Source organism: Scyliorhinus torazame, chromosome 1 (assembly GCF_047496885.1).
Source record: "Scyliorhinus torazame isolate Kashiwa2021f chromosome 1, sScyTor2.1, whole genome shotgun sequence".
Lineage (NCBI taxonomy): Eukaryota > Metazoa > Chordata > Chondrichthyes > Carcharhiniformes > Scyliorhinidae > Scyliorhinus > Scyliorhinus torazame.
Window position 1 is genome coordinate 181373619 of NC_092707.1, and position 19274 is coordinate 181392892.

Below are 19274 nucleotides of genomic sequence, written 5' to 3' on the forward strand. Positions count from 1 at the left end.
CATAGCACAGTGAGCTCTGCTATGGGGGGGGTGGGGTTCAGGGAAACAACCTTGCTGGCACTATGAAATCAAACCGATTATTCTTGGTCGTGTTCAGCTGTCAACAAATGATTGGAGTACAGAAAGTGCACAATGTTCTTTTTGTGAAAAAAAATTCCATCTGGTGCAGTGCATGTTGCAAATACCTCCTTTCTACACAATTTCCAGGAAGCATATATAATGCAATTCCAGAAATTAAAAAAAAAAAAATTTACAGGATTACAGGACAGGCCAGCATTTATTACCGCTCCCCAGTTGCACTTCAGAAGGCGGTGATGAGCTGCTTTCCTGAACCACTGTAGTACCCAAGGTGCAGGTGCACCCAAGTGCTGTTAGGGAGTTCCAGAATTTTAACCCAGCGACTGTGAAGGAACGGGGATATATTTCCAAGTCAGTGTGGTGAATAACTTGGAAGGGAAAATCCAGGTGGCGTGTTCTCAGGTTTCACACGCCCCTTGTCCTTCTAGATGGTAGTGGCCATGGGTTTGGAAGCTGCTGCCTAAGGTATCTTGGTGAGTTCCTACATGCATCTTTAGGTGGTACACATGGCTGCCACTGTGCGTCAGTGGTGAAGGGATTGGACGAAGAGTGAGCAGAGTGCTGTCTTCTCAACACTTGCAACAAGGAATACAAAGCCACGTTTGGACCACACGAGTACAGTGCAGGAGGTCATTTGGCCCATTGAGTCTGCACCAACCTCTGAAAGAGCAGCCTAACCTCAGCCCACACCCCGCAGTATCCCCATAACCCTACCTAACCTACGGGTCAATTTTAATATGGCCAATCAACCTAACCCACACCTCTGGACTGTGGGAAGAAACCGGAGGAAACCCACGCAGACATGGGGAGAATGTGCAAACTTCACAGTCACCTGAGGCTGGAATTGAACCAGGGTCCCTGGCACTGTGAGGTAGCAGTGCTAACCACTGTGCCACCCACAAAACTGACATCACCTCAGGCGATGCCAGGATGAGTCATCAAAAACAAAAACTTGCAATTACATTGTGCCCATGAAGTAAAACTTCAGGATATGTTTTACAGGACTTCTATCAAACAAAATTTGACACCAGACCATAGGAGGACTAGACTGAGAGTTTGGCTCAAGATGGATTGGAACTTTATGGGAAAAACAAAATGTTAGATAAAGCTTTGTGTGAAGAAATGTCAAGACAGGCTTTTACAGGCTTTTGGTAGCAAGCTGTAATTGTTGTTTTTGTACCAGGCAAATTGCAGTAACGGCCTTGGGAAGGGTTGCGCTAGGCTTGAAAATAATCATAATTAAACTAAAGGCACAGATGAAAGGCGAGGGGGGCTGCCTTCAGCAAAATGGAATGCGAGGGGGCTGCCCTCAGAAATGAACCAAAAATGTATAAATCCTCCTGTTAGATGTATTGACTTTGGCTTGCTGTTGTAACTAGGGAAAGGGGAAATGGCCCTGGGAGGATCAAAAGATTTGCCTACGGTTATAGAGGCACAGCAGATTATTTGGCAACATAACCGTAGCTCCATGGCTAAGAAATTGATTGAGTTATGGCGGGAGTACTGCCAAAATTTTTTAAAAATACATCTTTATTGGCTAATTGGCAGGCTAACGCTTTAAAATTGGGGATTGAATTAACAGAAGGGGGAATTGTTAAGACTGCGGTGGTCTTGAAAAGAACATAAGAACATAAGAATTAGGAAGAGGAGTAGGCCATCTGGACCCTCGAGCCTGCTCCGCCATTTAATGAGATCATGGCTGATGTTTGTGGACTCAGCTCCACTCTCCGGCCCGTACACCATATCCCCAAATCCCTTTATTCTTTAGAAAGGCATCTATCTTTTTCTTAAAAACGTTTAAAGATGGAGCCTCAACTGCTTCAGTGGGCAAGGAATTCCAGAGATTCACAACCCTTTGGGTGAAGAAGTTCCTCCTACACTCCGTCCTAAATCTATTTCCCCTTATTCTGAGGCTATGGCCCCTAGTTCTGCTTTCCCCGACCAGTGGAAACAACCTGCCCGCATCTATCCTATCTATTCCCTTCATAATTTTATATGTCTCAATAAGATCCCCCTGCATCCTTCTAAACTCCAATGAGTACAGTCCCAGTCTACTCAACCTCTCGTCATAATCTAATCCCCTCAACTCTGGGATCAACCTAGTGAATCTCCTCTGCACTCCCTCCAGTGCCAATGTCCTTTCTCAGGTAAGGAGACCAAAACTGAACACAATACTCCAGATGCGGCCTCACCAACACCCTATACAATTGCAGCATAACCTCACTAGTCTTGAACTCCATCCCTCTAGCAATGAAAGACAAAACTCGATTAGCCTTCTTAATCACCTGTTGCACCTGCACACCAACATTTTGCGACTCGTGCACCAGCACACCCAGGTCCCTCTGCACAGCAGCATGTTTTAACATCTTACCGTTTAAATAATATTCCATTCTGCTGTTATTCCTCCCAAAATGGATAGCCTCACACTTGGCAACATTGAATTCCATCTGCCAGACCCTAGCCCATTCACCTAACCTACCCAAATCCTTCTGCAGACGTCTGGTATCCTCTGCACTTTTTGCTTTACTGCTCATAAAAAGGAATGTGCCCACCATAGAAAAAGACCTAAGTCTGTAAAACCCCCCATTTCTAAATCAGGACCGTATGGTCAAATGGCCGGCCTTGCCTTGACCGAGGGCGACGATGAGGATGACCCAGAAAATTGGCAATATAGGGGACAACCGACCGTTACACCGCCACTACGACCGCCTCCACCTTACATTCCCAGGGTTCTGGTGTAGTTTAAACTGTTCTAAAACAAATGATGTTTCAGACAAAAAAAAACTTTATTCCTCTGGTGTGACCATGTTAGAAATTACATTAAAGATGTGTACATTCAAGCCCTTTATCCACCGCTCCCAACGCCACTATCACCACCTCCACCGTCGCAAGGAGGTCCGGCGACTCGCACTCGTTCTAAAACCCGTGCTAATCAATTCCCACAGATGAATCAAGAGTTAGTCCCGGGAAAAGAGGGGGCACCAGAGGTGGATTTCCCTGATTACCCAGACGATTATCAACCGCAGTGTCAGTTCCCTGTCCGGCAAGTTCCCAATATAGCATACAACCCCCGGGGCCCAACAACCAGGCATTTTAAAATAATTATTATAATTAATAAATTAATCAAATTTGATACTACTGATTCAGTATTAATAAATTATACAATATAATACAGTCAAACAGTTGATTGATCAGTAACATTTCAATAATAGTATTTCAGCTCAAATTCATCGATTGGGGTACAGTTGGAAGATAAATTGGGGTGGATCAAGTTTTTGATTTCTTTTTGGATATGTAATGCCAAATCTGTAACTTCTTTAGAGTTATTGGGAATGAAAGTGCAACATTCTGCAATTTGACATCTTCTGGATTATACACAAAAGCTTGTTGAAAGGGTTAATTTTCTTGCAGAGACAAAAAGAGGCGTAGAGCTTGGAATGATGCCATTCGCATCTCCAAACTTTTTTTAAAAAAAAATATTTGTCACTCAAATGGACTGGGAGTAAAAGTTGGATTGCTGCCAAATTCCCGTTATGGAATGTCCTTGAACGATCTGTTCTTTTTAATCAGAGTTGTTTTGGTTTTTGTAAAACCAGCTTCCATTGTTTGAAGTTTTAATTTCCAGGCTAATTCTAAACATTTATTTTAAAATATCAAACACAATAACTTATTAAACATATAGGTTTTCTGTAGATGAATTTGTCGATTCTATTAAAGAAGGCACTACTAGCAAGATATGTTGGTTTCTTAAAATTAATAAAGCAATATTCAGAATAATGACAGTTCTCTTAAGTTGACAGTTCTTGACTATCCCTGTAGAATTCACTAGAGGCACTTATACAGAATCTTATTCGGCAACAAGTTTTGGTTCCGTGTCACTCTCCTTGTAATACTCCAATACTAGCAGTCCCGAAGCCCGGCAAGCCAGATCAAAATATCGCGTCGTCCAAGATCTGCGCTCAATTAATGCCATGGTGCAACCCCTTCACGCATTGGTCCCAAATCCAGCCCACATTTTAGCCCAAGTCCCAGCGGACGCTACAACATTTTCCCTGGTGGATCTCCAGCATGCCTTTTTCGCCCTTCCCTTGCACCCGGATTCACAATATCTCTTTGCCTTTACATATCAAAATCAACAATACACATGGACTAGGTTGCCTCAAGGATTTATACATTCGCCTACTCTTTTCTCCCGCTGTCTCCAACAACAATTACAGCCCCAGGAATTAAAAGGGGGATCCACCCTCGTGCAGTATGTTGACGATTTACTGATCGCAAGCCCGTCAGAACAAAGTTGCAAAGAAGATACGGCTCAATTATTAAATTACCTTTCAATTTTAGGATATGTTGTCACCCTCCAAAGTAGTAGTAGCCCAACCAACAGTCCGGATTCTGGGTATCCTTTTATCCGCCGATGCACGGGCGCTATCACCAAGTCGAGTTCAGCCCATTTGTCAATACCCTGCACCCACAACGGCTAAGGATGTCCGTAAATGGCTCGGAATGGTTAATTATTGTCGGCAATGGATTCCGAATATCGCCCTAGATACCCGGCTATTGATCCCATACACCAATAACGCTGGAGAGTTCCAGTTAAGTACGGAAGCCCAAGAGGCCTTCCATCAGCTAAAAGACGCCTTAATGAGGGCGCCAGCACTAGGACACTCCCTTTATGATCGACCTTTCCAACTCTATTGTACTGTTTTAGCCGGTTGTGCCACCGCAGTACTTACCCAGAAACATGGGGATCGCCACCGTCCTATAGCTTATTACTTGTCTAAACTTGATCCAGTTGCACTCGGCTATCCTGGATGTACTCAGATTTTAGCCTCTATTTACACAGTCTCCAGTCAGCGGCTAATCTCACTCTTCAGCAGGATATTGTTATTTATAGTTCACATTCGGTCACGGCCCTGCTCGGTCAACTTCAGACTCAGCACCTAACTATGGCACGTCAAAATAAATATGAGATTTATCTCCTCAATAACCCGAAACTTCAGTTCCGGCACTGCACTACTATTAACCCCGCTAGTTTCCTTTCCGACCCGCCTAACGCCACTGAGTCCCCGACTCATGACTGTCTTCTCTCTTACAAGATGATGTGTCATTACGCGATGATCTCACTGATTCTCCAATACCAAATGCTGATCTGAACCTATTCACCGATGTTAGTTCATCCATCGGTGAAAGGGGGGATAGATTATCAGGGTATGCAATTGTTAACCAACAAGGAGAAACACTTGAAGCAGCAGCATTTGAAACTCCCTTTTCCGCCCAACAGGCTGAACTTTTTGCACTTATTCGAGCCTGTGTATTAGGGAAAGATAAAATTGTAAATATCTACACTGATTCCCGATATGCCTTTGGGGTCACACACAATTTTGGCCAATTATGGAAGAACAGGGGATTTCTTACATCTGCAGGCACTCAGATATCCCACAAACAGTTAGTTACACAATTACTACAGGCTTTAAAGCTCCCTAAACAAATAGCCGTAATAAAGTGGGCTGCCCATACGACAGGCAAAACACTGGTGGACGCGGGTAATCGGCAGGCGGACCACCAAGCCAAAGAAGCTTCTCGCTTAAAAGACATGGTGGTACCAAAAATGATGAGCCAGACTAAAAGCTCTAAGGGTCAGTCTCCCTCTGAAACGCCAATGCCGACCATCACTGACGTCATTCAATTACAGGAGGACGCTCCTGCTTGTGTAAAAAGATTATGGGAAGAATTGGGATGTTATTGACCCTGTAAATAAATTGTGGGTCACCCTGGCAGGGCAGACTTGTATGCCCGATGCATTGGCAGCCTGGGTTACCGAATGTGTTCACTTTGCAACTCATTGTGGTGCACGAGCTACTGGTGATGTATTGCTCAAAACATGGTGGCATCCAAGACTGCAGGACATAGCGCAAAATATTAGCAGCCGTTGCCGAGTATGTCAGCAGTATAATCCTGGTAAAGCAATACCCTGTGAAATGGGTAAAACCCCGCTACCGGAAAGTCCCTTTGAGACACTCCAGATGGATTACATTGAGTTGGAAAGATGCCAATGTTATAAACATGTATTGGTTATTGTTGATGTATTTAGCAAATGGATAGAAGCTTACCCCACTGTAGATAACAAAGCTTCCACGGTAGTAAAAGTTTTGATGCGAGAAATTGTTCCTAGATTTGGGATTCCATATCGTTTAAGCTCTGATAATGGACTTCATTTTGTGGGACAGATCAATGAGGAATTTTGTACTCAGCTGGGAATAAAACAACAATTACATTGCGCATACTGACCCCAAGCAGCGGGAATGATAGAAAGGGCTAATCAGACATTAAAAACAAAACTGGCAAAACTACAGGCAGACTGGAGCCACTTGGCTCAAATTATTCCCTATTGCCCTCTTCCAAATATGTGCAACCCCAGCTGGAAAGACACGACTGAGTCCTGCTGAAATTTTATACGGAAGACCCTTGCGTACTCCTTGGGATCAAGAGAAACATAAGGAAGTACAGTGTCACCATATGACCACTGAAATGGCCAACTGTGATAACCTTGCCTAAAGTACTAAAAGGCCTCCATTCACGGGTACGAGCCGCTTATGAGGAGATACCTCCCTTGTCCAGTTCTGTCACTATTAATCCGGGGGAGTATGTTCTGATTCGTAATTGGGTTAGGAAAGGATTAGAACCCCGATGGGAAGGACCACACCAGGTCCTACTCACTACTCCCACTGCTGTAAAAGTAGAAGGCAGAAATGCCTGGATCCACATCCACCATTGTAAGGTTGTGAAAATGCAATAGAGAATAACCCTCTGTTTTGAACCCTAGGTAATAACTTCAGCATCATTCAAAGGATGAAGGCCGTGCTTATTATTGTAACCCTGCTGGGACTTTTGGATACGGGAGAGGCCAAGTGAAGAACCTGTGGCCCCAAGGGAAGACGGACTCATCACCTCTGTCGAGGAGACACCTTACAATGCACCAGTCAAGGCCCAGGACCTTGGACGCGACCCCTGCGGACGGTTCGGCCTACGTACAACGATGCAATCGGACCATACTCATCAGTGGAGTGACGAAGGGCAACCTACACTGTCATCAGGTCAACTGTAAATGGGACTACAGCTGCAGAAAAAAGAAAAGAAAAAAAGACTTTACCCTTGGGATGCGTTGACCAAGGGAGGGTAAGGCTGCGGTAAAAAAGGGAATTTACATGTAAACACGTATCTGTATATGTCATATGTGTACGCAAAGGGCATGAATGTTTCTGGTTGCTGGGCATGTACACATATCCCGACCCATGGTAAGGGAGGGATCCCCCTCAGACCTGTTCCCCTTAACCTATTGGAAACAGTAGAATGGTATATTTACCAGGATGGTACTCGTCAATCCCCCAGGACTATAAGAATTGCATCTATGGTAAGACACCCAGATGGCGGGGCAGCTTCTAGTTTATCGTTTCTCCCCATATCCCCAAGACCTTGGAAAGGGGGGGCTATCCAATGAACACCTTTGAGATGTGGTACCAACCAAGTTATAACAAATCCCACCAGCCTCCGTTTCTTACCCTCACTAATACCACCAACATGGGAAGACCACTGGGAATAATGTTTGGTAAGGAATGTGGTTAAAGGGATATTTGTAGGTGCGAGTCAATGCGAGCACAGATTTGTGGTGGCCAACATATCCGAGGTCTATCCCGTATATACGTCTCCTCAGTTTTATGGGTGTACACTGGACGTCCCATACGCTAACGGGACAGGTACCTTCGAGTACTCCCTGATAGCCCAAGGGTTTGATGTGGACACTCACTTCATACAATGGGACGTATTTTATTTGTGGCCACAAGGCATATCACTGGCTGCCAGAGAATTGGACGGGATCCTGTTATCTGGGGTATGTAGTCCCCTTTATACACCATCTCCCCAATTTAGGCGACCATTACCAAATGATGAAGCGACAAAAGAGAGAAATAACCAAAACGCAACAATACTTTGGGATCCTGCTTCCCCCTATCGGGGTAGCTCTTGCAATGAAGGAAATAAGGAAGATGGCAAAAATCCTGGAAGAGGTAGCAAACAACACCACTGAAGCATTGACTGAGATAAATAATGAAATGGTGGCACTAAGAACCGTAGCCCTACAAAACCGAATGGCCCTCGATAACCTCCTTGCAAACAAAGGTGGGACTTGTGCCGTGATAGGTTCGGAATGTTGCACCTACATCCCCGATAGTTCGGAAAACATCACCCACCTCGTGGATCATATCCGCAAAGAGGTTAAGAAACTGCATGAAATATCAAGAGATGGGTGGTTAGATTGGTTGTTTGCTGGATCATGGGGGTCTTACCTAGTGCATGGATTGATAATCCTGGTAGTTGTAATACTTGTAATAATTATGCTTAGCTTCCTAATGAAATGCTTGTGTAAAAGTGTCAGTGCAGCAGTAATTTCTCAACAGTTAATGCAGCAACATGGAGTGTGCCTTGAAGAGTTAATGGATGTGAAAGAAAGTGCAGAGGAATATGAGGAAATGATAGAAATGCAAATAGAATGGGAAAGACTGAGACGACTGACTATGGATTAGAAGTTATCATGAAATGATAAAAGGGGGGAATGAGAGTTTGGCTCAAGATGGATTGGAACTTTATGGGAAAAACAAAATGTTAGATAAAGCTTTGTGTGAAGAAATGTCAAGACAGGCTTTTACTAGCAAGCTGTAATTGTTGTTTTTGTACCAGACAAATTGCAGTAACGGCCTTGGGAAGGGTTGCGCTAGGCTTGAAAATAATCATAATTAAACTAAAGGCACAGATGAAAGGCGAGGGGAGCTGCCTTCAGCAAAATGGAATGCAAGGGAACTGCCCTCAGAAATGAACCCAAAATGTATAAATCCTCCTGTTAGATGTATTGACTTTGGCTTGCTGTTGTAACTCTCAAGATATACAGTGGTCTTAGCCCCGGCCGAGAAATAAACATATGTTAAAGTAACGAGGTGCTCGACTGATCATTTCATCCGGACTGGCAGCAAAGAATCCTCAAGACCACATGGCGCATTGAGCCCACTCCATTTTCTTGCCCGCTCTCCATATCCCTTAATTCTCCAAGGCCCCAAACATTTGTTTATCTCCACCTTAAATATATTTAATCATGGGAGCATCTACAACCCTCTGGGGCAGAATTTTAAACACTCACAATCCTTTCATTGAAGAAATTTCTCCTCATCATCAGACCTAAGTAATTGGGCCTTTATCTTGAGATTGTGCCCTTGTGTTTTAAACTCCCTGCCAAGCAGAAAGAATCTCTCCATCTTATCAATCCCCTTCAGAATTTAGTAGGTTGTAATGAGATCGCCTCTCATTCTTTTAAACTCTACTGATTAGAAGTCCAATTCACCCCACCATTTATCATAGAACATTGAGCCACATAATGACAGGTGACCACCATTTGGTCAAAGAGGATTGCTTTTAACAGTGTTAACAGGGAGATATGGCAAGGCTGTGAGAACAGAAGGTTGCATCTTTAAAAATCTTAGGCAATTGAAGACACTGCTGCGAGCGTTAGGTTAATGCCAGTTGGAAATGTGCAAGAGGGCAGAATGGGAGGAAGGCAGGAATCTGAGAGAAGTTGGGCTGATGGAGGTTACAGAGATAGGGAGTGGCAGGGATATGGTGGGATTTACAACAAGGATGAGAAATTCAAAAATGAGGCATTGCTGAACCAGGAGCTAAATATAGGTTCGCGAACACAGGGGTGATGGGTGAATGGGACTCGGTTAAGTTTGGATACAGGCAACAAAGCTTTCATTAAACCCATGTTTGTGGAAAGTACAGGGTAGAAAGCCAACCCGATCAGGGAAATATTTGAATCTAGAGGTACCAAAGGCACCAGTTTGAGCTTCAGTAGCAGATAAGCTGAGGAATGGGCAGAGAAGAGTTATATTTTGGTGGTCTGGTTCAGCATCAGTCGGGTCAAGGAGTAAGATGGAGCTAGTGATTAGGGAATGGAACTTTGATGACCAAAGTCAGTGGCCTTGACGTACCCAATATTTAACTGGAGGAATTAGCTGCTCATCTTGGTCAAGCAGCATGACAAATCAGAGGCAGTGCAGGGTATTACTCTTTTTAACTCTGCTTTTAAACTTAAACCAATCATACAAAGATTGCTAAAACAATAATGTGGGTTCTTTATTTGAAGATAAAACTATACAGAGTTAACTGGGAGGCTATGCGCACATATCTGACTTCGACTGCTGTGGCAGCCCGTATTCGGAGTCATGAAACTAATACATCACGTCCTTTGTTGAGGTGTTAGCGATTGACAGCAGTTTAAGATACATCTCATTAAAGGTACATGTACATATCACAACACACAAGGCGAGAGGTGGTGGCAAGATGGGGGATGGAGGGAGTGGAGTAACTGTGGTCCACAATGCAAAAGCTTTGAGTGAGTCACCACAAACCCACCCCTGCAAAATCCAACCCAATATATCTGTACGAACAAATTCTCACATATAATCAAATGAAAGGGGATCACAAGCTTGTCTGTATTTGAGGGTATGTTTAAGACTTGGTAATACTCACAATGTAAATAATCATTGTTCAGTAACTTTATTTTCATTGGTAATCCTTATCTAATCCAACTATAATACATTATAAATAAAATAAGTCAGGAATTTTGACATTTAATTTACTTCGGGCAAAATGCACCAGCCAGTGAATGATAGCTGGAGACCTGGTGATGTAGTGGTGAATAGGGGTGGAAGTCACACAGGACTGTCATCAGAATAAACCACATCAGGGACTTCTTTGCTTTCAATTCTTGAAGGATCAATAAAAAAAGCCAGGAAACTTCAAACTTTTCACTTCTCAGGAAATCTGGGAAAGACCTCCAATTATTTTTCCATGAGCTCTGCAACAACTCAGTCTGGTGAATGTTCCAACTTCAACGCACATTGTGCCATCCACAAACCATTGCTCCATTGCATCATTTTTCCTGGGCTATCTATCACTGGCCTTGTCCGACCGATTCCTGTTTAGCACTGCCCTTGGCGTGAACTCCAGTTTGTCCTTTAGGCTTAGCACTTTGGTACAATCTTTATTTGTGATCTCAGCAAGCTTTCTCTCTTCACGCAATTCAAAAATGCTTTTCTCTTCAACTGGTTGCTGTTGGTCCCCACGAATAAACCACTCTAAATTGTAGCCCACAGCACCCACGACAAAGGCCACGGGAAACGTTACATAGGGTGCATACGTACGGGCGGCAGCCCACAAAAGAGGCCACATGATAGCTGCAGAGAGAGAATATAGTTTTAATATTGGGAGGCAGTGGTATAATGGTATTATTGCTGGACTAGTAGCCCAGAGACCCAGGGTCTGGGTTCGAATCCCACCATGGTGAAATTTGAATTCTGCAAAAATCTTGAATTACTGAAATCACTGTCGTAAAAAAATTCTGGTTCACTAATGTATCTCAGGGAAGGAAATCTGCCATCCTTACCTGGTCTGGTCCATTTGTGAGTCAATATCCAAAGCAATGTGGTTGACTCTTAAATGCCTCTAAAATGGCCTCAGTTCAAGGGCAATTAGGAATGGACAATAAATGTTAGCCCAGCCAGTGACGCTCACATCGAATGAATTTTTAAAATTCTTAAATTTCCACAGAAAACTAAACTGCCTTCCTGCTGTCTCCAAGACAAAGAAATGAAAAACCTACTAATTTCTGAAAGTGGTCACCATTTCTCAACCATAAATTACAAGAAAATTCTGACTTGATGCTTAACTTGGACAGAATTCTTTTCAACTCACTCAAGCTGAAAGTCAAAGCAGGTAGCAGCAGTGTTTATCGCCACCTCCAGCCCTTCAATTCTGGTTTTCCTTTTTGAGGCGATACATCCTTAATTAGGATTGGGTCGAGTCACCATTTTAGAAGGATACAAGGGCAGTGGAAAGCTGCAGTATTTTTAATGCTTTTTTAAAAATATAAATTTAGAGTACCCAATTTTTTTTTCCAGTTAAGGGGCAATTTAGTGTGGCCAATCCAAAAATGATATGGAGGGCACAGAATAGGTAAAATACATTTAGGAGTACTTCTAACCAGTACTTAGCACGTTCAAAAAGAAAAAGAACAGTTTTAGAATTAGTTTTAAGGAATAATTCTGTACAGGTGGAGGGGGCATTAGTGGGAGAGCATTTTTGTGGGAGCAATCATAATTCAGTTAGATTTAGTATAGTTATGGTTAAGGACAAAGTTAGATCACAAAGGAAATGGGTAGGACTCGCAAATCTAGACTCCTCTGAGGTAAAAAATATGATAAGGCAAAAAAAAAGAGAAGCTTATGTCAGATACGTAACACTCAACAATTCAGAAAGTTGAGAGGAGAATTGGAAGTGCAGGGGTGAAATTAAAAAGGCAACAGGACATGTAAGTGATGGCAACTAAAACTAAGGAAAACACAAAGTTGTATTATAAAGCCATAACGAGCAAGAAGATAGCTAAGGATAGAGTAGGGCTAATTAAAGATCTAAAAGGTAATGTGTGAATGGAGCAGAAGGCATGAATATGGTTCTTAATGAATACTTTGTGTCTGGCTTCACAAAGAGAATGATGCCGAGGTTGTAGTTATGGATTGTAATATAATGGGTTAATAGATGGTAATGATAATGGTGAAAGATAAGTGACATAGATAATGTTATAACAGTGACATTAGCAGTCACGAGCTAGAGACTCTAGAGGAGATGGACTAGTGTGTACTCAAGAGATATTTCTCTACCGAGTAGTTCATCGTGTGTATAGTGTAAATAAAGCACTTTCAAGTAGCCCTCTCGATCTAGACCGCAGTTGAATTCGAGATAAGATAGACCAAGCAACCAACTTACAAAACAAGTTGAGGATTGTGAAATATTAGATGGGATAAACATGGTGAGATGGTAAGAAAGGAAATATTATGAGGTTTTGCATCGCTAACAGTAAATTAGTTGTCAGGCTCAGATAAAACGTATCACAGGCTGCGGAGAGAAGGGAGAAAATAGCGAAGGTTCCCACCATCATTTTCCAATCCTCTCTGGCTATGGGCAGGGTGGTTATATACTACATAAAACATTAGTTAGGCCACAGCTAGAGTACTGTTTAGTTCTGGTTGCTGCATAGCAAGAAGGATATGATTGCACTAGAAAGGGGATAAGGGTGTTACACAGATTGGGGAATCATAGGTATGAGGAAAGATTGGATCAGCTGGGAATCTTTTCTTTAGAATACAAAATACTGAAAGGAGATTTAACTGAGCTGTATAAAGGTACCAGATAAGAGTGAATAGGACGGCCTCTCCTTTCAAGAGAAATCAATAACCTGGAGGCAAAGATGCAAAGCAATTTGTCAAATAATTAAAGGAGATGTTGATTTTTTTCACCAAAAAGAGACAGGAGATTGGGAACTCATTGCATGAAAGGGTGGCAGAGGCAGAAACACTCATTGCATTTCCAGTGGAAAGGCTGAAACGTACATGGGTATGGCCCAGGAGCTGGGATGTGGGATTAAGGTGGATAACTCCTTAATAATAATAATCTTTATTGTCACAAGTAGGCTTACATTAACACTGCGATGAAGTTACTGTGAAAAGCCCCTAGTTGCCACGACGCCTGTTCGGGTACACTGAGGGAGAATTCAGAATTTCCAATTCACCTAACATCACGTCTTTGGACTGTGGGAGGAAAACGGAGCACCCGGAGGAAACCTACGCAGACACGGGGAGAACGCGCAGACTCCACACAGACAGTGACCCAAGCCAGGAATCGAACTCGGGTCCCTGGCGCTGTGAAGCAACGGTGCTAACCACCATGGTACTGTGCCACCCATAACTCTTTAGGGGCTGTACAAGCAGGATGGGCCTAATAGCCCACTTGTGCCGCATTTATGTTTCTACAAATATTGATCCAACCTTAAAGGACTCTCGCCCAAATCAGAACAGGATGACAGAGGTGGCACCTTTTATATCATTAAATAAACTTTACTGACATGGATTTCTTGGTAATACAGTTTAGGATGACCTTCAAGTGCGATATCCAAATAAATAGAAGGCGCATTAGGAAATGCAGGCTCACCCCAGCACGGTTCAGTTATTCCGAAACTATACCTGACTCACCAGCAATAAAATCCAGGAGAGAATTAGAGAGCAATGGGGGAAAGAGCAGGGGAGTAGGCCAGGCTGGACCAGCGTGTGCACCCAGCGCTACACCCGGCTGTGCCGCCTACAAGGAGCGGCTGTGAAACAAGGACAAGCCGCCCTTGGACTCAGGCGTCCCGCGGCCTAGGCGCCACTGCGAATCCCCGGGCTCGAGTAGCGGCCTCGCCGCCTGAAAGGCTCCTCCAGCCGGGTTGCACTGTCGGTTTGAGGGAGAGGCAATAAACCGGGAGAAATCCCACCTCCCCAACCCAGCCCTGGTTAATGGGGTTCACCTCATCGCCAGGCCTCCCTTGCCCTCGACCCCCGCACCCACCTTCTTCCCCTCGCAGCTCAGCCACCTAACGTCCCGCCTCCTTTCCACCTCCTGATTGGTCACCCCGCTCCAAGCAGCTCACTTGATAGCCCACCTGTCAGTCACAACCTGTCACCGCCCGTCAGAGCGCTGCCTGGTGGCTGTGCCCTGCAACCGCAGCCTTTGCAAAGCAGGATCCATAGTAGTTCAACATTTCTTCGAATCCTAGATTCATAGAATCCCTACAGTGCAGCAGGAGGCCATTGGGTCCATCGAGTCTGTACCCACCCTCTGAAAGAGCCCCCTCCCTCGACCACTCCCTCCGCCCTATCCCTATAACCCCATCTAACATTGGACACTAAGGGGCAATTCAGAATGATCAATCGACCTAACCTGCACATCTTTGGACTGTGGGAGGAAGTCGAAGCACCCAGAGGAAACTCATGCAGACCCAGGAAGAATGTGAAAACTCGACACAGTCACCCAAGGTTCAGAATGCAGACTGCAGGATCACAAACCAAACCTGTCCACACACTTAAAAGACCCTATTGAAAATTGGAAATACTGGGAATGCAGTTGGGAATCCCAGAATCAGGTCTCAGCCAACATTTCCAAGCATCCAAGGAGTTTCCCCAGGTCCTGCATTCTATCCCATGGAGGAGGCCAAGGGCCTTGAGTACCTGAAGGGAAGAGGACCAGCAAGAATGCAGCCCAGGGCCTTGAATCCCAAGGTTGACCTTGGGGTGTCTGCAGCACAATCAATCACTCATGAGGCGAGAAGAGATGAAGTTAATCGATGGCTTTATTACGCAGACTTGTTCCTCAGCAGCTCGTTACAGAATGCGGCTGCTGGGAGAACCCGGGTTCTTATACTCCGCCTTACTGGGTGGAGCCAGTAGGCGGCAGATCCAATCAGGACCCAGTGTCTGTCCACCAATAGCCTCTCGGCATCACTGGGTACCGTACTACCCCTAATACATACCACCACATTCACCCCTTGTTAAAAAAGAACCCGGCGGGGTGGTGGGTCGCATGGTGGTAGGGGTTTACAAGGTCGGTACTGGGATTCCATTAACACAGTGGCTATGCATCGATATCAACTGTTAACTATTTACACTGCCGCTTTACTGGGCTACTGAATTATTTACAGGTTTTGCTTTGTCACGCAGATTCGATGAGTCGAATGGGTGCCCTGGTCGTCCTTGTCGATCGTGTCAGCCCCGGTGGTGGTGCAGGCGCTGGCTCGGGCACTGTCGTCTCTGGGAGCGTTGCAATGTTTGTTCCTGTTTCACTACTCCTGGGCGGGCACGGGAGGAGGACCGATCCACCCGGGAAGGGAGCGGCAATGGGGTGCGCCGGCGGGAGGGAGGGGGTGACTGGTGTTGGGGGGGTGTGGGGAGCTCCAGCGGGCGCCAGGTCCCGCAGGGAGACCTTGTCCTGTCGGCCGTCGGGGTATGCCACGTAGGCGTATTGAGGGTTCGCATGGAGGAGATGAACCCTCTCGACCAATGGGTCCGATTTGTGCGCCCGCACATGCTTTCGGAGCAGGATGGGTCCCGGGGCTGCCAGCCAGTTCGGAAATGACGTTACAGAGGAGGACTTCCTAGGGAAGACAAGGAGGCGTTTGATTAGTTGTGGTACACAGCAGTGACAGGATGGAGTGAAGGGCATCCGGGAGGACTTCCCGCCAGTGGGAAACTGGGAGACCTCTGGGCTGTAGGGCCAGTAGGACGGTCTTCCAGACCGTTCCGTTCTCCCTCTCCACCTGACCGTTCTCCCGGGGGTTGTAACTGGTCGTCCTGCTCGAGGCGATGCCCTTGCTGAGCAGGAATTGACGCAGTTTGTCGCCCATGAAGGAGGACCCCCTATCGCTATGGATGTAGGCGGGGAAACCGAACAGTGTAAAGATGGTGCAGAGGGCTTTAATGACCGTGGCCGCGGTCATGTCGGGACAGGGGATGGCGAAAGGAAAACGGGAGTATTCGTCAACCACGTTCAGGAAGTACGTGTTGCGATCGGTGCAGGGGAGGAGGCCTTTAAAGTCCAGACTGAGGCGCTCAAAGGGACGGGAAGTCTTTATCAGGTGCGCTCTATCTGGCCTGAAAAAGTGCGTCTTGCACTCTGCGCAGATTTGACAGTTCCTGGTGGCTGTTCGGACCTCCTCGATGGAGTAGGGGAGGTTGCGGGTCTTCACGAAGTGGTAGAACCGAGTGACCCATGGGTGGCAGAGGTCCTCGTGGAGGGCTTGGAGACGGTCCACTTATGCGATGGCACATGTGCCGTGGGATAGGGCATCGGACGGCTCATTCAACTTTCCGGGACCATACAAGATCTCATAGTTATATGTGGAAAGTATGGTCCTCCACCGCAAGATCTTGTCGTTCTTGATCTTGCCCCGCTGCGCATTATCGAACATGAAGGCTACCGACCGTTGGTCAGTGAGGAGAGTGAATCTCCTACCGGCCAGGTAATGCCTCCAATGCGGCACAGCTTCTACTATGGCTTGGGCTTCCTTTTCCACTGAGGAGTGGTGGATTTCTGAAGCGTGGAGGGTTCGGGAGAAAAAGGCCACGGGTCTGCCCGCTTGGTTAAGGGTGGCCGCCAGAGCTACGTCGGATGCTTCGCTCTCGACTTGGAAGGGGAGGGACTCGTCGATTGCGTGCACCGTGGCCTTTGCAATATCCGCTTTGATGCGGCTGAAGGCCTGGCGGGCCTCTGTCGACAGGGGGAAGGTAGTGGACTGAATTAGCGGGCGGGCCTTGTCCGCGTAGTTGGGGACCCACTGGGCGTAATAAGAGAAAAAGCCCAGGCAGCATTTCAGGGCTTTGCAACAGTGAGGGAGGGGGAACTCCATAAGGGAGCGCATGTGTTCAGGGTCGGGGCCTATGACTCCATTACGCACTACATAGCCAAGGATGGCTAGACGGTCGGTGCTAAACACGCATTTTTCCCTGTTGTAGGGGAGGTTCAGGGCGTTAGCGGTCTGAAGGAATTTTTGGAGGTTGGCGTCGTGGTCCTGCTGGTCATGGCCGCAGATGGTGACGTTGTCGAGATACGGGAACGTGGCCCGTGAACCGTGCTGGTCCACCATTCGGTCCATCTCCCGTTGGAAGACCGAGACTCCGTTCATGACGCCGAATGGAACCCTTAAAAAGTGGTAGAGCCGCCCGTCTGCTTCGAAGGCAGTGTACTTGCGGTCGCTCGGGCGGATGGGTGCTGGTGATATGCGGACTTAATGTCCACGGTGGAAAAAACCTTGTACTGTGCATTCCGATTGACCATGTCGGATATGCGGGGGAGAGGGTACGCATCCAGCTGCGTGTACCTATTGATGGTTTGACTATCGTCTACGACCATCCTCTGCTTCTCCCCGGTCTTTACAACTACCACCTGAGCTCTCCAGGGACTATTGCTGGCCTGAATTATGCCTTCCCTCAGCAGCCGCTGGACTTCTAACCGGATAAATGTTCGGTCCTGGGCGCTGTACCGTCTGCTCCTAGTGGCGACGGGTTTGCAATCCGGGGTGAGGTTCGCAAACAGGGAAGGCGGTTCAACCTTGAGGGTCGCGAGGCCGCAGATAGTAAGTGGGGGTATAGGGCTGCCGAATTGGAACGTTAAACTCTGGAGGTTACACTGAAAATCTAACCCCAGAAGTGTGGGAGCGCAGAGGTGGGGGAGGACATAAAGTTGGTAATTCTTAAACTCCCTCCCCTGCACCATGAGGTTCACGATGCAGAACCCTTTGATTTCTACGGAATGGGATCCTGCTGCCAGAAAAACCTTTTGGGTACTCGGGTGGATTGAAAGAAAACAGCGTCTTATCGTATCCGGATGGATAAAACTTTCCGTGCTCCCAGAGTCGATCAGGCATGGCGTTTCGTACCCGTTAACCAGCACCGTCGTTGTTGCCGTTTGGAGCGTCCGGGGCCGCGACTGGTCCAGGGTCACCGAAGACAGCCGCGGTTGCTGCATCGGGGTGTTTTCTTCAGGCCCCGTGGAGCCTGGCTGTCAACCAAGATGGCGGCGTCCACGGATCGCACGCAGCCGGGGGCGGACAAAATGGCCGCGCCCATGAATCGCACGTGGCCGGGGGGGGCACAAGGTGGCAGCGCCCATTCCCCCCGCATGGAGTCCGGGACCCAAAATGGCGGCGCCCGTTGGCCGCACATGGATCGTTGGAGGGTTGAGCCTGTGGTCCCAGTTCTCCCCCAGAGATTGCGGCGACCCCCCGGGACTGGCACACTGCTGAATAGTGCCCTTTCTTGCCGCAACTTTTACAGATGGCCGAGTGGGCCGGGCAGCGCTGCCGGGGGTGTTTTGACTGCCCGCAAAAGTAGCAGCGGGGCCCCCCCGGGTGGTCTGGTGCTCTGGCCGCGCAGGCTTGTGGGGGGATGGGGGGTGCCGGGGAGTCGGTTGCGGTGGGTGTCCACGGAGCCCAAGGGGCTGCCGCGCGGGCGGGGGCGCAAGCGCGGGCATTCTGCGATGCCACATCGAGAGAGGCTGCAAGGGCCCGTGCCTATGTGAGCCCCAGTGAGTCTCTTTCCAGCAGTCGCTGGCAAATTTGGGATGAGGTCATACCTGCTACGAAAGCATCCTGGATGAGGAGTTCCGTATGTTCGTTAGCCATCACCGGTGGGCAGTTGCTGTTCCTCCCCAGTGTGAGCAACGCGCTGTAGAACTCGTCCAGCGATTCCCCGGGGATTTGTCGTCTCATCGCGAGTTGGTGGCGT

General features: G+C 46.9%; 1 protein-coding gene across 4 annotated transcripts; it reads right to left on the minus strand.

The window, feature by feature from the left end:
* Nucleotides 1-10232: 10232 nt before the first annotated feature.
* LOC140418076 (small integral membrane protein 12-like) lies at nucleotides 10233-14628 on the minus strand. 4 transcript variants are annotated; one of them, XM_072501509.1, is made up of 2 exons: nucleotides 14566-14628; nucleotides 10233-11360 (listed from the first exon to the last, which is right to left on the minus strand). In XM_072501509.1, the coding sequence occupies exon 2, from the start codon at nucleotides 11353-11355 to the stop codon at nucleotides 11071-11073; it is 285 nt and encodes a 94-aa protein (XP_072357610.1). In that variant the 5' UTR covers nucleotides 11356-11360; nucleotides 14566-14628; the 3' UTR covers nucleotides 10233-11070. The 4 variants fall into 4 exon arrangements, with proteins under 4 accessions (XP_072357610.1, XP_072357614.1, XP_072357604.1 ...); XM_072501513.1 differs by having other exon boundaries at nucleotides 14525-14568; XM_072501503.1 differs by lacking the exon at nucleotides 14566-14628 and adding an exon at nucleotides 14211-14517.
* Between the last annotated feature and the right edge of the window lie 4646 nt (nucleotides 14629-19274).

Excerpts from the sequence above, each read along its gene's own strand:
- LOC140418076 (XM_072501509.1), bottom strand. The coding sequence starts at position 11,355 with ATGTGGCCTCTTTTGTGGGCTGCCGCCCGTACGTATGCACCCTATGTA.